At 36.2% G+C, this 23,291-nt stretch overlaps 1 protein-coding gene across 3 annotated transcripts in view; it reads left to right on the top strand.

The window, feature by feature from the left end:
* Positions 1-23,291, top strand: part of LOC306657137 (guanine nucleotide exchange factor VAV3) — a 296,869-nt gene that overhangs the window by 248,197 nt on the left and 25,381 nt on the right. For 2 of the 3 annotated variants that reach the window (XM_079132882.1, XM_079132884.1), the window contains exon 19: positions 4,206-4,711. In XM_079132882.1, coding sequence (XP_078989008.1) covers positions 4,206-4,304 — 99 coding nt within the window. In that variant the 3' untranslated portion in view covers positions 4,305-4,711. Of the gene's footprint in view, positions 1-4,205; positions 4,712-23,291 lie in introns of those variants that run through there. The other variant, XM_079132883.1, reaches the window with a different exon arrangement.

Raw genomic sequence — 23,291 nt, 5'->3', positions numbered from 1 at the left:
TTATTTTAACATGTACCAATTCTCTTTCTAAAAGTGCTACCAGTTCCTAGCACTGAGAAATAAAAAAACAATAGAAGTGTTATACTATTAGTATGTTTGTAATAAGCTATTACTTATATAGTTGGCAAAGAACAACAGGATGTATATCACCTGAGTTACTTTTTCCTCTTCTGTATGAGCACATGGTTTGCACAGGTAGAGTCTTAAGAGTGTGACAGCAAGAAGCTCCTGCTAGATATAGCTCTTTATGTCTGTTGAGTGTGCTTTAGAATCTGGAGTCTAGATCAAGGAACGCATAACAAGATAGCCAGTAATATTTAAAAAAAAAAATAGGCCACAAGTTCTTTTAGGGTGAAATAAATTTACCCAAAATTCCTTTTAGTATTTCATGGACAGGAAGGCTCTTCATCAGTGTGTCAGGGTTCTCTGGACAGAGCCGATGATCTGGCCAAGCAGCCTTCTTTCATTTATTCTGCTCTATTCTTAGATTGTTGAGACAGACTTGTAGAGCTCTGAACTTTGACTCACTGTTACTTAACATTTATCCTAGTCGGCATGTGTATTATTTTTTTCCAAGGAAAATGGTTTTCATTTCATTTTAATAAGGTAATGTGAAGTGAGTGTATTTATAGCAAGAAAGTGCTAATAAGAAGTGGTTAATAATTTTCACATATTAAAATAATTTTCTCAGGTACTTTTATACTCTTAAAATGACACATAAGCCTATTAATAAAAAGAATTAATTTTCATGTTTATTTTTTTTAATGTGGTATCAGGTAGCATTAGGTTTTTAGTGACTTGCTTAACTTTTGAATATAAAAGTGTGTTTTTTTTATTTAAAGTGTGACTGTACTGAGAATCTCTACTTTTCTGGAGGAGGAACATAGTGAGCCCTCATGCCAGCCAGTATACTTGGAAACCTTAGATGGTTCAAGGGAGAATTGTAGCAAAAAGAACATTAGGAAGCATCTTTTCACCCCATAACAAATAAGTTCACTTTCAATAACAAATGTTCCTCCCCCAAGTTGATGATGAAGCCCTTCTTAAAGTTCTGTGATTTTTTAATTCTTTTCCCCTCTTGAGGACCGTCTTTCTCTCCTTGAATTGGTTGAGAGTTTTCTTCTGTGTCTCCTTGAAGAGCATGATTGTGAATTTTTATTTTAATTTCACATTTGGTTCTCAAGGTAGGTCAGTTTCTGATAGCCACAGGATCCGTAGGCTCCATGGCCACACCCTCTCTGGCGTGGCCCTCAGGATCCCTCCAACTTCAAATTTATCATTTTACACCTATTCAGCTACTTTGAATCTACCCCTTAATGCAGGTTAAGATAGAAGAACCAAATTTCAGATACCAAAGGAAGATTTGTTTATTTTGTTGGTAAATCCAACAGAGAGAATTAGTCTTTCCCCAAAAGAGGCAAGAAGACAAGAGATTTTTAGATAACAAAGACATATTTTTTAAAGGCAAAATATTAGGTAATGAAGCTAGAAATAATTACCAAGTACTTATAAAATGAGATTTGTTCCTCACCCCTTCAAGGTAGATCAAAGGAGATCGAGAAGGCACTAAAGACCAATTCTCATGGTCTCATGGGGCTGTAACTGAGAGATCCTGGGGTGGCTAGTACATATGCCCTTCTCTCATTCCCTTTCTTATTGGGGACAAGGGCCTGTCCAGCCTTGGCCTAGGGCTTTTGAAAATACAGGTCTGTGAGGAAAGTCTGTGGGACAGGGATGACAGAATGACTGTTGAGTTTTATTTTTTAAATTGTTTAATATATTCCATGTTTTTTACTTTTTAGGTGCTTTGAAAGTATAATAAATTTCAAACTCTTGTCAATTTACTTCATCTCAGGAACTGATATTCCCCTCTATTTTTGAAACTTATTTAACACATAGTTCATTTCTCTGCCTACTTTTCCTGCAGAAAAGTTTGTTTTCTAGGTGACTGATTTTCAGTGACTCTTCAGGAGAAAGAACTTGAACAGTGAGCAAGCTGGGCACACTGATGTGTGCCCATGTCCCTGTTACTCAGAGGCTGAGGCAGGAACATCCCTTGAGTCCAGGAGTTTGGGGCCTGCCTGGGCAATATAGCAGGACCCTGTCTCAAAAACAAAAGAAAGCAAAAATAAGTAAGGCAATAACAGGACAAGAATATATCCTTCAGGTGAATTTACACATTCAAAATTCTATGAAGTTAATGATGTGATAATAAATTACCATTTAATAAGTCTTACTATGTGGCAAGAACCATTCCAAGCACTTAAGGTAAATTAACTCACTTAAGTCTCACCACCAACACTGTGAAGTAGATGCTATTATTATCCCCGTTTTGTGGATGAAGAAACTGAGGCAAAGAGATGTACTGAATTTGCACTTAGTTTTATTCTCTAATCTGAGTTCTAATCTGTGTAAAAGAGAATTTACATTCTCTTTTTTCACATTTTAAGTTTACAGTTTCTAAATAGTGCTGGTTTAGGGATTCTAGAACTCAGACCCAAAGGTTGAATTTTTTTCTTGCAGCCTGAGCACTTTGATAAGAAAGAATTTGGAATATCAGAAGAAAGACAGTTTCTATTGTACATTAAGAAGGTGGCATGGTACAAGAAAAGTAAATAGTGGCAAGATAGCCATCATTGTGTATATTCCTATAGCAAATGTAGTCAGTTGTATTGTCCTTTCTATGGGAAGTCCAGGGATTTTGTAAAATGTCAGATAGAATGAGTTTTCCTTTGAAAGCAGTTTTCTTTCATGCTGTTGGGTATGAATCTGTCACTACCGGGCTTCCACTTTATGTGCACTGGCCACCAAGAGGCCCAGAGCAGCATTTTCTTCTCATAGAGACTCTTTATATTATAGTTTTTCCAGTACAGCTATCCATCGTGCTCAACAGAAGTTTAATGCTCACTTTAATGATCCTATTTGTCTTTTAAAAAATCCGTTTTGAAAGCAGTTACAGTAAAAACAAAAATTACATTTTTAAAAGTTTCTCCAGTTTTTTCACTTGTGTCTGAGAGTCCGCTGGATTTGGCTTTGAGGCCCTTTGGAAGGCTCAAAGACCCTGTTTCAACCATTTGACTTGTGAGTAAAAAGCAACATCATAAGGAACCATGAGAAAAATCCATGGCTAATGTGTACTTAGCAAAGCCAATGTGCTCTGAATGAAACCAAGTTTCCACACACAGGCACAAAACCCAACATGCATAAAAAGAAAATTGCTTTTGTGAAAATCTGAATTATATGGTAGTCATAGACTCAGCTTCTCATCCAGTTGTATAATAAAAAGTGAAAAATCAAGTCCTTAATTAGTGAGATTACTATAGTTATTAGGTGAGAATGAATTTAATGCTTGTGAAATCAAATGTGTAATCATGCATTTCAAAAATTTAAAATCTCTTTCATTTTGAATCTTATCTATAATTTTTTATAATGCACAGTTTTTTTTTAATGGATTCCTTTTCTATAATAAGAATTCACTTTCATGGCTTCAGAGTTGCCTGCCTGTTTTGTTTTATTTTGTTAAAAGTATTCAGATACAGCTGGTCCACAGTTAAAACACTAGATCATTTGAGTGTTGGCTAAAATCAGAGCTTCAGAACTTTGTTTTGAGGTTGCATATCTTCTTCTTTCTCTATTCTGTCAGGCCTCAGAAAGAGGAGTTAGAGTTTTAGCAGATCAATTTAAAACTATTGCTCATAGAACTTTTCTAAGAACATTTTCCAACCCCAAATGGCTGCCCAGGTTTTGTTCTCCTATTTCCTATAGTCACTGTAATTAAACAAACAAACAAACAAACAAACACACACAGTATCTAGAATAGGCACACAAAAGTATTTCTTTTTCTTAGAGTCATATCAATGACTTGTCAAATGTAATGATGTTTTCTGGGCATGCCCCTGTAATCCCACCTACTCTGGAGGCTGAGGTAGAGTGATCACAAGTTCCAGGCCAGCCTGGACAGGACAGCAAGACCCCTCTCAGAGGGAGTAGGAGGTAGAATGATGTTCAAATGAAAGCCTTATTGCAGAAATTAAAAGAGTTAAATAATAAAAACAAACTTTAAGACCACATTCAAATTTAGTCATGCTTTTAATTGGAAAAAATGCAGCATTTGTTGAGCTTCTAGAATGTCAGAGGTAATGTAATTTCATAATGCTAAATCACCAATGCATCTTTGTTTTGCTTTGTTTTACCTTTCTGGGCAGAAACGGACCAATGGACTCCGAAGAACTCCCAGACAGGTGGATCCAGGTGTGTTTCTGATGATATATCCTATAATGACTTCAGTTAAGGAATTGCTATAGAAAGTCAGGTATATTCTTGGCCTTTGTTCCTCACAGCTTGGTATATACTGTGTGACCAGGAGGTGAAGTTCTAAAGTGTAAATCATTCACATGATGAGTAACCCTAGTACCACACTCTTTCCACAATCAGCAGTTGGGCTGGTTATTTGCTTACTGAACCACCTCAGGGTGCCTGGCTAATGCTAACCTACCCAGGTTCCTTCCTCTGCTCCCTCCTAAATCTGGTAAGAAAACCAACCAGCAAGATGGCTATTACAAATGAGCATTTTTCTGAGGGAGTTGGGAAGAACATACAACTGGTACCTCTCCATTTGGAAAGTTTCTTAATCTTATATCTCTATGAATTTATAATAGAAGCATGTTTTTAAGGACTTTGTGAACATGTGTCCTCTCTGGAGACCATTGATTTGTCTTAATTTTGTGAGGTTTGCCTTATTATTTAAGTATAATTTTTTTCCATCTATTAAGCAATGCCTTTCTGAATTTAATTATCAATATTTTGTTCTCTATGTGATCCTGTTATTATAGGTAAAGGATATTCACAACTAAAGGATTCTAGCTATATGAACTTGATAATAAATCAAGTGGAACATGAAGAATTGAGTAGCCTTGCTGGAAAATAATGTAGATTATGTGTTTGTTTTGTTTTGTCCTCATAAGCAGTGTTCGCCTAGTCATAAAGTTTAGTTTTCAAAGCGTTATAGCTTTTAACTGAAACCACACCCATCATAGCCATGCCAGTTTATGAGCTGTCTGGGATTTATAGCAGCTTTGCTGCCTCTGGCTTGAAATTGCCTCACTTGTGTCATGGGATCAGTTTAAATCTTTTAACTACAGAACAAAATTGAGGCCATTAAAAAAAATAGGGTTCTGGTTTACTTTTTAATAGTTCTAACTTTCCCAAGACAATACCCTTTGCAGAGGACTCTGCAATAATATTCAGAAGTTACTTCTTTTCTGTTTAGTAGGAGCGTATGACCATGAAGATACTACTTTTTTTCTTATTTCATGTGAGTTGTATTTCAATTTCAGAAACTCATCTAACCTTAATAAATGTGTTTTTAGGTGTTTTTTTCTTTATTCTATGTCCATTTTCATTAGACTATTTCCCTCTAGGGAAATACATTTCTATATTTAGAGTATGTTAGTAGGAACACATTTAACTCTTTAACAATTTATTTTATAGCCAAAATAAATTGTGAATTCACAGATTATAAATATGACCAAGTAGTTCAATAATAAAATAAATTTATACTCCTTTATGCTAAAGGATGACTTTGTATAGGTATAACTATTCTGGTATTTCTGTGTCCAAAAATTGTAGATCTTCCTAAAACATAAACTCACAAATATAAAAGTACTGTTGTATATTATGTTTTTGAGAGTATTTAGAAAAATTTCAGGGTATACTAAAAATATATGAATATCTTTCTTAGTTTTCCACATTTTTGAAAAAGTCAAATGGTTGATGATCTTGCTGTTGAAGCTGCTGGTGAGGTAACACCTATTTCTCCCCTTAGCCATCTATGGAATCAGGCTTGAAAAGGATTGGTTGACTTTTGCTTCTCTGCCTTTTTCTGCTGACAAGGGGCAAAACTTCTTGTTTCAGAGTTAACCCTTGCTTAATGACTGTCTCACATTGATCCTGATGGAGTCCTTGTTTAGCGGGTTTTCACAGTTATGGAGTGTTTCATCCAAGGTATTTAAACAAGGGATCATTATAGTACAGGCCGCATGGGCAGACTGCTTCCCAGAAGCATTGCTTACTGTTTGTACTTTTACTGTTGAAGTTCCTTTTATTTGTTTATTTTTTCTCTGCTAGCTGATTTAGTTGTCATCTCCAAGTGCTAATACATTGATGACTTTCCAGGGCCTTATTTAGGGGGCTTGTAGTAAAAATGATTAAAGCATTTGGGAGGTCAGGTATAACTTTCAGTTTCCAATTTCATAACCATGTACAAAGGTAAACTATATCTTCTCTACAGACCTTTTGAGTTAGAAAAGAACTTAGTGTATAATTCCATAGGGTAAGAAGTACTTAGTAAATATTTGTTACATGAATTAATGAATGACTTATACTCTTTTCTATAGATAGGGGTTGACTCTCTTGCTTGCATTATAAATTCTTCCTGCTAATAGACTATGTCAGGGTCAAGTGGTACAAAGAAGCATGGATTTGAACCACACTGGCTGGGGCTGGGAGTGAACTTAGCTGTTTCCTTGCTGTTTAACCTTAGGCAATTTGATTCCTCTTGGTTTTTCCTGATTTTAAAAGGAAACCAATGACAGTCCCCTACCTTACAAAGTTGCCGTGAGCATACGTAAATAATACTTGTAAAGTGCCTTTCAAATTGCCCAGTATGTAGTAAACGCTAAGTGGTAGCAATTATCATTTTAATTAGTTTGTATTAGATTTTAATATTGTCTATTTTTCCATTTAGAGAATCAATAACATTTGCCAGTTATTTCTTTGCAAACAGACCCTGAATTTTATGTTGAATTTCTATTGAAGCAAGAAGTTACATAAACACAGTCATTTCTAGACTTGGAGTTATTCCCTGCTTACCTAATGACTGTCATGCGCTTTTGCTTATCTTTACCAGTATACACAATCAACAGTAATGGTTGAGAGTTTTTTTTTTTTTTTTCTTTTTTTTTTGTAAAATTAACATTTGTGATTACAACAAAGAAACAATCACTACCAAGGTTGAAAATGTACATTGTGGAGTTTTATTCCAACCCAAGAAAGACGTGAGCTGCAGGTTTGTATTTTGGCTTGTTAGCATGTTTTTAAAAACATTAGCTCTTCATTATAGTTGTGGTTGATCTTTAATAGATCATATTTGCAAATGTCTTTGCTCTTATTTTTCTTGTCTTCTATTGTGTGCTAAGAAACTTATCAACTTATAATGTTAACTGCTTTTATAAAAATAATGTGTTAGATGCAAATTGTGGTAGCTCTTTTGAATTACTTAAATATAGCAGGGTATTTTCATCAGTTTGTACTTTTCTTCCTGAGACAGATGTTGTGTATCGAAAAACAACACTTGCAACAGACAGATCAATTATTTCAGGAACACGGAAGTGCTAGGCCTTTTTCAAGAACATGAGATCATAATCTCAAGAAAATCAGAGCACTGGTGTAATAATTTTCACCTAAAGTGGCACTCAAGGTCAAAGTTACCAATTAAATTTTAATACTGAGCTTTAAAAGTTTTCCTTCAATCTAAGTATAGGAGATACAGGATTTATTTCAGTTTGCATATGGTCTATTTAATGCCAGGGCATGTGTTCTTTTCACCAAATCCATGTTTTTGACTATTGCAAAATTGTCCTGTATTTTTAAAACTTACAGCATCCTGTATTTAAATCAGCAGCTCTACCTTTTAAAACATTCAGGCCATTGTTGGGTGTTGTACTGCCTGTAGATTAGATGGAGTACATGGCAACAGTTTAGGTAGCTTATTCCCTTTCTGAGCTTAATTACTCATGGAATCTGTGATAACCTTGAATAGTAAATGAAGAGATGATGGGTTGGTTTTTCCTGAGAGCCCTAGGTTCCCTGTGCTCTTTATTAAACTCTTGATTACAAAGAGATACCTGTGCTTAGATTGTGTTTGTATTCACCCGAGAAGATATCCTAATCATTTATAAGCACAGACAGCTTCAAGGTGGTCACTTTCTCTTTCAGGAGGTGAGGATTGTTGTATGCCACTGATACTGTTTGTTCTTGTGTAACAAAAGGAATTCAAATAATCTTTGCTTCATTACCCAGCTTCATGCTCTACATGACATTAAGCTCAGCAATGCCATTAATTAAAAAACATGGCCCCTCTCCCTAGGAAAGGGAATAGAGGCACAGGTATTGATAGCATAAATGCATATGTATACAAACTTATAAAACATTGTAGCACTATATAAATTTTACATACATATCCATTGTGGCATAACATAGTATCATGACAATTGGTGATAATCCCGTAAGTATACATAAATATCTGTGATTACCTAGTACACTAAAAAAAGCAAAATGAATGGAAAGGCAAGCAGATGTGGGCTCAAATTATTTTTAAGGAGTTTATGTATGGCTGATTTTATTTATATAAAAATCCTGTATGCTGGTTTATTGTATTGAATTACAGTTTAATGTTCTCCTTAGTGTTTTAATTTCAAAGGATTACTAAATGCATTCCAAGTCTAAATAAAATTGTTTCTTTTAAATTTGCTTTTAAATATATTATCAATTTTTCTCAATAGAGAAATTTTATATTTTAGTTTCCAAATCATCGAAAACAAAATTAACAGTGCAGTATTGTTTAATCATTGATCTGAAAACATATTTTCCTTCTTTTTTGTAATGAGGGAAACTAATGTATATTCTTGAAGGTTTTAGGAAATCAGCTTTTGTCTGTAATCCATAAGATACAGTTTCCATAGATTGCAAAATTTCCATATTAACCAATTGAACCTATTTCTATCTCTTCTGTTATCCCCACAACTAATTTCTCATCAAATATATTAGGATCTGTATCTTAATTGAAATATTGGGAGCATATTTGTAAATGTGCAAAAAATATATTTCACAGTGAAGAAATGAACTTGAAAAAAAAAAAAAAAAAACTGGGACAGTAAAACCCAGTGATTAAGATTCATTGCGGAAAAAATGAGAAATCCAAGCTGTGAACGAATACTGGGGAGCATGCTCTGGTTTTTAAAATAGCAGATTTTTTTTCCAGCTTCTATTAAACTATGAACAATAAGACTAGTTTTGCACTAAGGCAGTTGATCCCCTTGTAGTTATTTTCGGGACTACCCTTTCTAATTCACTTTACCGTGATAACCAGATTCTGAAATGAACATCACAGTCCCTGGCTCACATCTTTTTTGGCTGGAGGATTTGTTTCTCCCTTTCAAGGCTCACTCTGAGTTCACAAAGACTCGCTATTGCTGTCTGGCAGGTCTGTACATGCCTTTGCCAAGCAGGTCTTTCACACTGCTTAGGTACCTTCAGAATAAGAAGGGAGAGAGGTGAATATTTGAAGATGTACATGGGGGTTCTTTTAGATAGCAACACAGCATCAGTATGGTGATTATTGAAATAACAAAATATTTGAATTATCACATACAAAATCTACTTCCGGGTCATTTTGGAACTTATAACATTTTTTTTGTTATCGTAGTAATTATGTCTTTAGAAGATAATGTATCTACTAATATTTAGAAAAATCATTCTAAAGAGAAAGTCTTGAAACCTATGAGCTACTTTGAACCATTTCATCAGATATAACCTGCATTTCCTTTTCTATATCTGCGACTGTGCTAGTTGAATAACTCTTCCACTTCAAAAGTAAAAGAATAGGACCACCTAATGCTAACTAGAGAAAGAAACTTCAGAAATTTCTTATGGGCTCAGGTCTAAAGTTTTTAAGGAAGGTAAAAACTTTAGTTTCCAACACCATATTTAATGCAGATAATATCTGGCTGCTCTCAGGAAAGGGGACATTGAAAATGTCGCCTTAATATCAAAATAGCCGTTGATCTTATTAATACTACAACTCTATGGACAAAGAGTGAGAGTGGTTATTGAACTAGTTAGAACATTGGAGCACAGTGTGTGGAGTTTGTCAAAATGACACATATTGGTTATTATCTCAGCATATTCAAATCAAGTGATTTTTAAAATTTTAATTGGAATGAAAGGAAAACTTATGCTAGATTCTTATAATTGTTTTTACAGATCATTTTTGAGACCTATTTTTTTCTGTATAGTTATTAGAAATTTATGGCTGCTTGCTTGCCTTTGATGAACTTGGAATTTTGTTGGACAGATAAGAAATACAAACTTAACTCACTTAACAATAGTACTGCTCAGAATATGGTGAACCACCCACATGTGGTATTGGTTTAGTTGGTGTAGTTGACAGTGAATATACCAGGGGCAGAATTCATTATGAACTGAAGAAGTACATATGCCAAGGACACAAAATGTCTAATAGTTACATCAGTAACTATATCAGTAACTTTACTAGAACTATAGATATTTAATTGAAGGTATAAGTCTGTACCAGGTTTGGGTCATTTCAAGTATTTATCAAGCACTATACTTTTGTTTGGAATATAAACCAATTTCCAACTAGTTTAATAAGAAAGGGGAAAGGCATACCTATTTCAGTAACTGGGAAGTCCAGAGTGTTTGCCTCCAGGCAGAGTTGAATCCAGGGACTCATTTGATACCCTCAGGGCTCAGTTTCTTCCTGTGTCTCAGTTCTCCTTTCTTCTTTGTTGACTTCCTATCCACAAGCGCCTCATGTACATTTGTCTCATTTACAGGCAAAAGTATCCATTAGCAACTCTTAGAATAGCTGTTCATCATAGCTAGTGAATCCTGAGAAAACAGAATACCTTTTTACCAGCATATCTGGCAAAAATTCAAGGAAGGCTTTAATTGACCTAGTCTCCACCCTTGTTTATCTCTGAAGAAATCACTAAAGCCTGGCTTTCATATTAAATGTTCACCTGGCTTCTGTGCCCATTTCCAGAACTGGACTTGGAACTGACCTAGCCTGTCCACATGGAATTTGTATTCTGCAATTCTGCTTGTAAAACAATGGGCCAGGGGTAGCAGTAGAGAGAAACTTGGTTTGAGCAGATTATAATATAAATCTATTATTGTGCACAACAGTTATCAGAGAGTTCTTCTTGGGCCCACTGACTGGATTTTCCACCTCTTCTACCTTCTCCTTGTTCCATTTGTAGGTTCTTTTCTTTGGTCCTTTTCTCTTATCAAAAGAGATAAATCGGGAGGAAGGTACCTAAAGCAGGAAGTGGAGATTCCCAACAAAAGTTAATCCTAACTGCTATCTTTGGTTTGCAGCAGTACAATAGTTTTCTTGCCACACATTTGATCTTGTCATGCAGTCATTGTACCTAAAATTTCAAGTTGATATTCTCCTTTGAATGCAGGTTCTGTGCTCTTAGAAGATGATAATCTTTTGTTTCTGCTGTTACCAACTGACATATGAGTAAGAGATAGGTCCATCAGAGAGCAGAGCAAACAGGACCTAATGTGACATGCTTTGTAGGGACAAGAGGAATAACAGATGTCCTCCCTGCTGGAAAGCTCGGTGCCAGAGTGTGGTCCTCAAGGCACAGAGTTGAGGCTGCAGCCTGACTGTGGCAATGAGGGAGTGATGAGGAGAGAGGAGGGGAGAGCTTCCTTAGTTTTGTCTCCGTTCAGCACTTTCATTCATGTCAGCACTTTCAATCACCAGAGGCAGCCTGCGAGGTGGTTCACAGGGCTCTGCAGTGCCAGAGGCCAAGTTTGTACCCTGCTCTTCCACTTACTGGTCATATCATCTTGAGAAGGCCTACCTGTTTATCATCTTGAAAATGGAGCTAATAGTAGCAACCCCTTCTAGTGTCATTATGAAGATTAAAAGGAATAGTAAAAGAATCATTCATCAAAGTTTAGAACATTTTAAGGGAGAGCAGTGGTGGCTATTATCAATACTTGTACACATCTGCATTAGTTTTTCATTGCTGTGTAACAAGTCACCCTAAATCCAGCTGTGTAAGATAACACATATTTATTATCTCCTGGTTTCTGTGAGTGAGAAATCTGAGCATGGCTCCACTGGATTCTCTGCTTCATGTTTTCTCATTAAAACCTCATTTAAGATCTGGGCTGGATCTCATCTGAAATCACCCCTGAGAAAGGTCTACTTTCAGCCTCATGTACTTGATGACAGGATTTCCTTCCTTTTGGCTGTTAGACTGACTGCCTCAGTGCCTAGTACACATTCCCAGAGGCTGTTCCCCATTCTTGGCTATATGAGACTTCCTAATGTGGGTGCTTGCTTCACCAAAGAATGCAAGCTGAGAAGCTCCTAGCAAGATGGAAATTAAAGTCTCATGTAACCCAATTGCAGTAGTGATGTTCCATCATGGCTTATTGAGGTTTTTCAGCAGAGGGAACCAAAGCTCTGAGAGAATAAGTAATTTATCCAAGGCCACACAGCATCTAAGTGCCAAACTAGAGACCTTTCTAGAGATCTTCTATGTACACTTCTTATGCCATGCTTTGGACAGAGAAAAGCTCATTTTCTGAGTCCTAGCTCCTTCGTGCAGTGAAAATTAGCAGTGGGATCTGGTCTCTTTTGCAGAATTTATTAGTGGCTGTTGTTACCAACCAGATTTAGGGGTAATTTTATTTTATGCATTGTTAATTTTGAAAATGTGAATCTGATATTGCTACAGTATTTCAATTAATTTGGATGATTAAAACTTAGCACCAGAAGAAACACTAGCAGAAGATAAGGCAGCTAATTAGAGGTTCTGAAACAAACAACTGTAGACACGGGCACTGACACATGCTGGATAGATGACACCCAGCAGAACTCACTTTGCTTTGCAGTTCTGAAATGTGAAGAATAATTCTTTCTGTCAGTCTAAAGGCTGAACTTGAAGGTAGTTGAATTTTTTTTAAAAAGCTATTTTAAGGCATTAATTGTTTGATATATAATTTAAAAATATTATACAGTTCTGAAAAACTGTCTTCACATTGTTTTGCAATATTTCCGGTAACCAAACCAGTGGCAGAAATACAATAAGCATTTGTTGTCCAGGGATTATTTAGAGTAAGAGAGCGTACATATGTATTTTTTTTTATTTGATCTTTTCTGATAAACTAGTTTTGCGTTTGAAAAGTTTATTATGAAAGATTCTGAAAATTGTAAGGAAGCATAGAAAAGTTCCCTGGTTTACTCAGATGATCACCCTTTAAACTTCTGTTGCATGCTTTTCCCTAGTACTTACTTTCTTTGTGTGTTACTGCATGTTTATAAAATGTCTATAGCTTTCAATTTGATATTTTACTTTTATCACTTGGCTTTGTTTCTTGAGCATATTTGTTTATTCGGTTGTTTGTTCAACCATTTGACAAGTGTGCAGATATGGTGTTGGGTTTACAGGAATGAACAGGATGTGTTTTCACTATAGAGAACAGTGTCACAGAGCAAAGATCTGAGTTCAGAGAAAAGGGCCATAGACTTTAATGCATGATAATCAAGAAATGACATCTAAACCAAAATCCAAGATATGAGTAGGTATTGACAGATCAGGGGAGGGAGGAGTTACAGACCTTGGGAACAGGTAGCTCAGAAACCTTGAGGTTCAGGAAGCATGCAGGGGTAGGGCTGTTGAGGAAGAGCTGGAAGGCAAGAACTGAGAAGCAGGCACACAAGACGCCACACGAGAAGTCTGACTTTTTCTCAAGAGCACATTGAGCCCTTGAATATTTTTAGCCAGAGAAGTAACATGGCCAGCAGAGACTGGTTGAAAAGATCACCCCAGATGTAATGTGGAAGATACCTGGAAGCGAGTTCTCTTCAAATCATATGAAGTGATTTCAGCATAATTTATTGCTAGACATTAGTTTTTCTAATTTTCATTATTATAAATACTACTCTGAGGAAAATGGATATATTTGCCTATGTGGCTGGTTATTATTTTGATGTACATTTTGGAATTGATCACAGAATTGTAATCCATTACTTGAAAAAGTTAAATAAGTTATTACTTAAATAAAAATAAACATTACCAAAATTAAACAATAAAGTTAAAAGTACATATGTAATAGAATTGAGGAGAAACTTCCTAAGCATAAAATCAATAAAGAAACCATAAGTAAAATATCAGTAGTTTGTCCACTTCCAAATTTAGATTATTTTTGCAATTCTGAAAATTGAACTCGGGCCCTCACGCATACAAGGCAAGCACTTTATCATTGAGCTACATCCCAATCACAAACCTTATATAGAAATAAATAAGCCAGAAAAATTATGCAAGTGTTTTCAATAATTATGTGGTTAATATAAACTTATCTATGTTTATTTTTCTTATAAATCATTTAGAAAATTAGTCATCAAGGTAGTCTTTCTGGATCAAAGCATATGAACTCTAAGAATCTAGGTACTTATATTGCAAAATTGCCTTTTAGAAATATTACATTCAAAGAGACCAGGGGAAGGGCAGTGAGAGGAAAAAGGGAAAAATGCTGGGGAACAGTATTGACCAAATTATATCATTATAGAATATGTATGTACAAATATGTACAAACAGATTCCACTGCTATGTATAATTATAAAGTACCAATAAAAATATGGAAAAAGGAAATAGTGCATTCAATTTTATCTTCATTGCTGGCCTATGAGAATATGTCATATTTTATGCTAACACTGTAAATTCTTACTTTAAGTCATTTGATAGCAAAAGAATCATATCTTACTGTTTATATCACAGTACAGATGTTCCTCAACTGTATGATGGGATAATGTTAGATAAACCTATTATAAACTGAAAATAGTGTAAGTCAAGATGCATGTAGTACACTTCACCTAACATCAAAGCTTAGCCATGCAGTACATAGTAGCGAGTTGCTTCTTCCACCTTGTGATTGTGAGGTTGACCAGGAGCTGTGGCTGGCTGCCACTGCCCAGCATCTTGAGATTATTATACAGTGTGTCCAGCTCAGGAAAAGGTCAAAATTTAAAGTATGGTTTCTCCTGGATGTGTATCAGTTTTGCAACATCAGAAAGTCCAGAAGTCATAAATCAAACCATTGTAAGTCAGAGAGTATCTGATCTGCATGCAGTCATGATAGGACTGTACATGACTTTACACCAGATGGACTCCTTTTAATGTTTATTGGATGTTTGTATCATTCTTCTATTAATTTTCTGCTTATGCTGCACCTATTTTTCTGTTAAGATTTACTGTTTTTCTAAATGATTTGTAAGAAAAGTATACATAGATAAGTTGATTTCAACCACATATTTATTGAAATAATCTTCATAATTTTTCTGGCTTATTTGTTTCTATATGAAGTTTTAAATTTATAAGTGGGTCAGAGTTACTGGCAATTCATTTGTGGTTTCTTTTTAGGAAATTTCTCCTCCTCTTAATGTTATTAAATAGGTACTTCTAGCTATGCTGTTTAATTTTTGTAACATTTGCCCATTTAACTTATTTAATTTAATAATTTACTTAATTTTTAAAGTAGTCGATTACAATTCTGTGAGCAGTTCCAAAATGTTCATCAAATATTTGGGGGATTTATGTTACAACATTTTACAAATTTAAATTATCTTTTTATTCATATCTTAACAACCACATTACATTATGTACTTTTTATTTTGTGCTTTATTATATACATGGTTTGCTCAGATAATAAGTTATCTTGTGCAAAATAGGTCACAATATATGTTCCATATAGCAAGAAATAATATGTTGAACAAATATAAGTATTTTACATTGAGGCAGTCAAATTTTCTTATTTTCAAAATATGACCATCTAAGATTACCTCCCCCAAGGCCTTTTGCAAGTAGGAGGAAAAACATTTTGTGGCTCTTCCCATTTCTCTATTTCCCTTTGAACATATGCAGCCTCCTTAATTTTACACATCCTTTTCATCTTAATTTTATCAGCTGCTCTCAGGAGTGAGATGAGACATTATTTTAAAAGATCTTCAGTTTTAGTAATTTTTCGTGAAAGAAATTCTCAGTTTCTTTATTTGAAATATGTAGTAAATGTCTTCTCATTTTAAAAACAGTGTGGAAATTCTACGCTTTATAGAGTTCTAATTTGGGAAGTTTTATACAGTAGTCCCCCCTAAGTCACGGTTTTATTTTCTGTGCTTTGTAATTGTCACCAGTCCAAAAATATTAAATGGAAAGTCACAGAAATCAACAGTTCATAAGTTTTACATTGCATGCCATTCTGAAGAGAGTGCTGGACTCTCATGCTGTCCTGCTTTGTGCCACTGAGGACGTGAACCATCCCTTTGTCCAGCTTGTCCACTTTGTTCACTTCTTGTCCACTGGTTGCTCAGCGGCTGTCTCACATCTGAGTTATCAGATCAACTGTCCTGGTATTGAAGGGCTTGCATTCAAGTAGTCTATTTTACTTAACAATGGCCTCAATGCCCAAGAGTAGTGATGTAAAGGAGGGGTCAGGGCACAACATGTGAAGGACAGATTATCTCTGGTACTATGTGACAATGCTGTAGGTGATTACAGGAGAAACTGTATATAGGATTCAGCTGTCTCAACAGTTTCAGGCGTCCACTGAGGGGCTTCGAGCTATATGTTATCATGAAAACATGAGGTGTTTAATAAATAGACACTCTTGGAGAAGTTTATTGTAAGCAAGTAGAATATGCCTTTGGTTTCTTGTCTGGCATATTGCCTCTGACGATCTGTTCAGAGCTTGCTTCTGGCTCTGCAGATAACAACAGTAATGCCTGCAACTTTTGACTGCTTTTAATGGTCTATCAAAATAATATGATACCTTCAATCCAGGACAGAACTTTCCTTTGTGGGACTAAGACTTATTCTTTCAGTTTGTTTAGAGCATATTCATAAAATTATATAGGTGAAAGATGAACATTTTCATTCATTTCTCTACCAACATCCACCATTTTATTGCTAATATTAAAGTGTCCCTCTCCCAGAGGAAAAAACTTATCATTTTTAAAAAAAATCCATGTATAATGACATGCTTTGGGGATCCCATATTTAAGTACTTTGTGTGTCTTCCATTTAAATGTAAGCAGTATCCAAGAACAGAATCTGGCCAATGGTTTTGAGAAAGTGAAATGGCAATACCTTCTTGGAATCTCAAACTGTTCAAAGATATTTTTTCTAGCAAAACAGGAAGAAATTGGAGAAAAGCATATGGACTCAGGTTGAACATATGATGTATTTTCAACTTGAATCGGCACTTTACTCATATTTGTAGTGTGACTTAAAATTAATTTTGGTGAAGCATTTAGATTTGAGAGAGAGAAAAAGAATTTCTATCTGGGACTAAATCAACATTTGTGGCATCTCATTAATCACTGCCTTATGCAACAACTTTCCTACCTAAAGAGAAGCTACTGGGATGAGAAAAGTTTATAATATTAATGCCAAGTGCAGATCTCTCCTTTCCAAAAAGGAGTTCATTAATCATCATCAAAGCATAAGAACAAACATACTTCACATTTCATGCCAGTTTTTTTAATAACATTTCTAAAAGGAAAAAAAAATGCTATATTTTTATCTTCATTTGAAAAGATTTTAATTTGGCTGTTATTTAATTTGTGATAATGTTATGTAAATTTGATGTATTCTGAGAATGTCCATGCATAGTCTATAGCAGTCGAGTATATTGGTTAAGAGTTTGGGCCCCTGGATTAGAGCAATCTGGGTCCAGATTCTTGGCCCTGTTACTTCCTTCCTGTGTGGTCATAATTTTAACATGCAAAGTACTTTAAACACAACTCTTGGCACAGATGACTGGCCAGTGACCAGCAGTACTGTCACCAGAAGTGCCAGTACTTCCCACTGAGAGGAGCAGTATGGGCTTGACATTTAAAAATATGGGTTTCAGTCTGACCTTCTACAATAAATCTTTGGGCAATTTAATAACCTTTGATTTCTTTGATACCAGTACTCTCCTTATCTACATCACAAGGTTATTGACTGGCCCAATGAGGTAATATCTTAATCAAGACAGAAAACTGATCCTAGCCATGGCATACAACTCATGCAATAAAGTAAAAAGTAAGTGCCAAGTTATGGAATCTTTATTTTGCCATATGTCTCAAACTTCTCAATGGTAACATTATTTGGGTGGGTGATTCATAGTTTGCTTATCTTTTGGGGTCAGTCGTATAATTCCTCTATCCTCTATGCAACTTTTTAATTTTTCTTTTCTTTTCTCTCTCTCTCTCTCTTTTCTTTTTTTCTTTCTTTTTTTTTTTTTTGCAGTGCTAGGGATTAAAACCAAGAGCCTTGTGCATGCTGGGCAAGTGCTCTGCCATCAAGTGACATTGTTTCGCTCTTCTATTTTTATAATTATATATTTACATCTCTTTTTTTCCCTGTCTTCTAAAAAAAAAACTGTTTACAAATGAGGGAAATTTATGATAAATGTAGCAGTTTGCCAATAAATGAAGAAGGATAACAAACTTTAAAATTGAAGAACTAAAACTGCATGTGCGAAGAGATTCACCAATCTAAACAATTACAAATTAACAAAAACCAAAACCTCATGTACAATCCAAAGTGGCTGCAGTTCATGTTTGTGTAGACCATCAGCAACCAGATATCAGAGGTAGGAATTGATTGTGAAATTTTCAGGCCCTCCTGAAAATGTGTTCATTTCTTTTTTTCTTTTTTTTTTTTTTCTTCTTGTCCCCATTAGAAGACTTTCCCTTTCCTGTCTCTTCCTTTATTTCTATGGTTCATGCTATTAGAAGCATTGTAAAAAGCCAAAAGAAGAACTAGAAATTCTAAGGACATGGTTGAAGATGCAACCTTGAGGTTTCAGAAATCACAGGAGACAGGCCAGGTCCCTGTCCATCTACAATAGCCAGGGTGATTCTTTTTGTCCCCCTTCAAACAGATAACAGATAAAGAAGCGATCACATGGACTCCTAGGAAGGCTTAGTTCATTTTTTAAGTCAAAGTAGTTTAGAAAAGGATATTGAGCAGAGTAGAATAGCAGGAGGTTTTTGTAAGGTGAAATGGAATGAAAACACAGGCAAGAATTTTTCTGTCTTCAATTTAAAGAACACTGGCCTGACTTGTTTTTCTTTTCCTCCTGAATTCCTTTTGACCTTCTTATCAGCTCTTGGCTTTCTCCCTTGGGGATTTTCTCCATATAGTCAGCATAGACTCCTTCAGAAATCCTGAATCCCACGCCCTTATTGCGAAAGGGTTGCTGAGAATTAACATGTTGGGATAAGTAGCTTGGGAACTGTTGCAGGGTGCCTCTGTAACATGACACTGCCAGCTATGAGCCAAGGTACAGGAAACCTTGGTTCCATGTATGGAGTCCAAATTTTATGTTTCACTTAAAAATATAAACTAAAGTTAAAATGAGGTGTCAGAAGTTCCTGCTGACAATCTGTGTTCCTTTGACAGCACATTATTTGACAGTTGTCACTTACCTCCTTCCAGACTGCATCAGCATCAGCCCTGGGGCCCTGCTTGTGGTCTCTTCAAGTCTGAACTCTCAATATTCTACCCAAATCATCCCTTCCTCCAACCATATTATTCAAGTATCAATAACTGGAGTTCCAAAAACTGCCCTGAACATAGCCCTCTGCCTCCACATATAATCAATCTCTCACCAATTTCTGCAGATTAAATTCAACACTTGCCTTTATACTCCACTGCCACTCACCCAGATTTAAACCTGCTGTATCCCCATTTGGCTTCTTCATTTCCTGCCCCTCCATCCAGTTCATCCTTCACTAAGCATCAGGGTGATCTGATTCTCTTATGCCCCACTTTCAATGCCTTTTTGGTTATTGATTATATTGACCTAATATCAGAATTTTTACCAGGACCAGAGAGGGCTGTGCATCATTTGTATCCCACTCATCTTTCCAACCACATCTCCCATCTGTTTTCTCCATGCTAATTTTTCTGTAGTTAAGATTGTGTATTTCTGTTCCTGGAGAATGGACGATCTCAGGCTTTCATGAATAAGCTTTGCTGCCTAGCGTAGTCTGTCTGTCTGCTTTTTGGAGAGCAAGTTCTAGATCCTTCAGGTCTTGACTTTAAAGACCGCTGAGAGAGCCTGACGTCTACACTAAATGAGTAATTCCACCTCCACGATATTCTCTCACAATTTAACTGTATCACCAGACAGAAGTTATTCAAGGGTAATGGTCACAGCACTCCGTCCATCCAACAATCTCCCTGCCTGTTAAAGGGAGTTCATACTTGTCTGCTCACTTTTCCTTTTCTCTTCTTCTCCTAAGAAGGAGAGGATTTTTTTTGCTATTTAGAATTGATACCAAACTGAACCACGTAATTACAGATGGGGAAAAAAAGAGGAGGGAACAAACAAACAAACAAAAGCTAATAGATCTGGGGATAAAGAGTTCTGGGGGTACTTTGAAACACTATGGGGTCTGGTGATTTGGGAAGGAGGAAAGGGCATTTGGAGATGCATATATATGGACTCTGAATTATAGTCCCTTTTATGTTCCTTGAATGTTAAGAGTGAGATTATTTTGGGTTGTTTTGATTGCTATGTGTACCTACCGTCAGTGTTCCAAGGCTGGAAATTGCCTAGGCTCTTAAGTTGGTGGTATCACCATCAAATCTATCTATTTTTAATCTAACATCTGTTTCCTCCACTGGGCGGTGAACATCATGAAGACAGAGACTTTGTGGGCATCATTCACCTACATGATTTGTTCTAGCACAGCACCTGGCATCTAATAAGCAATCATGTATTAATTATAAATTTGAAATTTTAATTTTTAAGTTTTTTGTTTTTTTTTTTTTACATCCAAAACAAAAAGGTAAAAAAGACTTGATGGGTTATGGAATTTGTGATCTGAGACAATATCTCAATAGCTCTTGGTAGAAAGAAACTTCCTAGTACAGGAAGGTATTGTGTGTGAATGTTTAGGTAAGAGACAGTTAAAAACATTTTTTGCCCTGGCAGCATTAGATGTTTTGTGATTTGTGAAGTTGATGTCATGTTGTTTCTTTCTTTATTAACCTTCAAATATGAAATTGCAAAATTTTTAAGGCAGTTTTCTGTACATCTAACCTGGTGTTCCTTTCTGGCAGTCTGACTTGATTCTTGAATAAAACTTATAGAACCAAAACGGAGGGTAATTTTCACATTATCTAGACCATCTTCTAAATGGCCTTTATCTCATCCTTACATGTACTAAAACCTGCAGAAATTATATGTAACTGTGCTACTTGGAGATTTTGTCCCTTGCAGATTTAGATTGTTAGCCCAAATTCTATTCTGGAGTTTGATGTGCTCCATTAAGAAGGGCCAGCCAACTTCTTCACATTTCTCTCTCTCTGTCCACATTCCTGATTCCTTTTATTCCTTGCTTTTATTCCCTCTCCATTATTTACCCCAAACCCAGTCACAGCCTAAACTGTTGTGCTGACAGGCATCACAGGGAGACTCTTGTCTGACACCTATTCCTTCTGCCATTCCTCCAGTTTCCTTGACACCCTACTGGCACCTGTGGTGTGACCACTCTAAGCTGCTAACTGCAGTGGACCAGTACTCCTGGCCTCAGTACCCCTGACCTGAGTACTCCTGAACTCAGCACTTCTATGGTGAACACTAGCCTGGCCAGGCCACACAGAGCACTTCCCCACCCTCCCTGGGATTTAGAGGACTAACACTGTTGCTGTCACATTACACCTCAATTCCAGAGGAGGCTCTCTGGGAGCTTCTCAGAGAAGGGGCCTTTGTGATTGATTGATAAAAGACCCATGTTTATAATGTCAAAGTTCTGGTAGCAGATTTGACATTCTATTGTGAAAAAGTGAAAGATTGACTTTGGTTATATTTTTTCTTAGATCCAGTCACCTCCCTCACCTATGTGAAGCTAAGTCACAGACCTCTGTAGCATGGCCAGACAAGAGCGACTCCTACATTTCCCTCCACTCCTCTCTAACCAGCCCCACCTCCTCTTTTCTTCAGTAGGAGGTGTGGTCTGTTCAGATCTTCTCAGATGTATAAATAAGTATTCATGGAAGCAAATCTCTCACAGCAGGGGCCAGTAAACACCTTTTGTAAGGGGCCACAGAAAAAATATATTTTATACTTTGTGGGCCATGAGGTTTCTTCTGAACTACGACTTATTTCTGCCATTGTTAAGTACTATCAGCAGCCACAGAAAACACATGACTGAATAAGAGTGGTATTTTCAAGAAAGTTGGTGGTCTACATTTTCTCATGAGCTCTAGCTACTAACCTTTGACTCAGAGCACAAATAAAATGATCTAGGCCTCAGGAATGGAGTGAGTATGTGTTACCAATAAATGAGCTCAACTGTAAGGAACCACACTGTGGTCTTTCATAGACAGGAAATTTTATTTATTTTATTTTATTTTTTTATTTAGTAGCCCTGATTTCTCTTTAGGCCATTATGATGGTTTAGCTCCAAAATGCTCTCACCAAAACAAAAACAAATCTGGATGAATTATCTCTAGTTGGCATTATTTTTTTACTGTCGAAATGAATATCAAAAACATCTGCTCAAAAAGCAGTATGCACCTATTTAGGATATCCCGTTTCATTAGGTTTTGTGAGTCTTTTATTGAAAAGGACAGTGAGTCCTACAGAATCCAAGCTCTATTCAGGAGTCAACCACATCAACAAGGAAAGTTCTTAATCAGTGATGCTTTCTGTTCTTGAAACCTTTCTTCATAGCACAAGTCCCATTTGTGCCTGATATTTATTCTGGAGTCCTCCCTGGGGGGGCCACCCAGAGGAAGAGGATGGTGTTGAGTTGGCTGGAGAGTGAGCTCTCCTGGGTGATCCACTGGTGACATTTTGACTATGGTGGCACCTGTTTTGTTATCTTCTGAGTGTCTAAAGCCTGTTGGTGCCTGTTTGGAAACTGGTAGTCTTAGTGGTATAGTGGCCAAAATATCAGTCCAAAAACCTTCTCTGAATTTGTCTACCCATATGCATTTTTGTTGTTTTGGAGAAAAAAACCCACCTTTTATTCTTTCTCCTTAAAAGGCTTTCATGACCAGATTTTAATAAGAGGAATTTGTTTACGGGTGTGAAATTCATGCTGCTGTGGTCCACCGCCCCTGGGCTGTGCCGAGTCTCCCTGAGCTGACCTATTCACATTAATCTCCCAAGTTGAAGCCAGCTCAGCTCTCCCTGAATCTAATGTATTGTCTATAACCTTTCAAAATTGGCAGTTAAGTCAGTATGGGGAACTATACTGGCAGCAATAAAAGGAAGCAGGACACGGGACAGTGCTCAGAAAAATCACAGCTGTCATAAAATGGAGTCTTTCAGTAGCTTGCTTGATCCAGAAACATGTGAAAGCATTTCATGCATGACAGAGCATTAGTAAATATTAAATATATTCTCGTTCTGTTATTGCCTGGTGGGGATCAACCTCCTCTCCTTTTTCTCTAGTTGTATTTACT

This window comes from Sciurus vulgaris (genome assembly GCF_902686455.1).
Source record: "Sciurus vulgaris genome assembly, chromosome: 1".
Taxonomy (NCBI): Eukaryota; Metazoa; Chordata; class Mammalia; order Rodentia; family Sciuridae; genus Sciurus; species Sciurus vulgaris.
The sequence above is the reverse complement of the archived record's forward strand: the minus strand, read 5'-3'. Positions and strand labels throughout refer to the sequence as shown.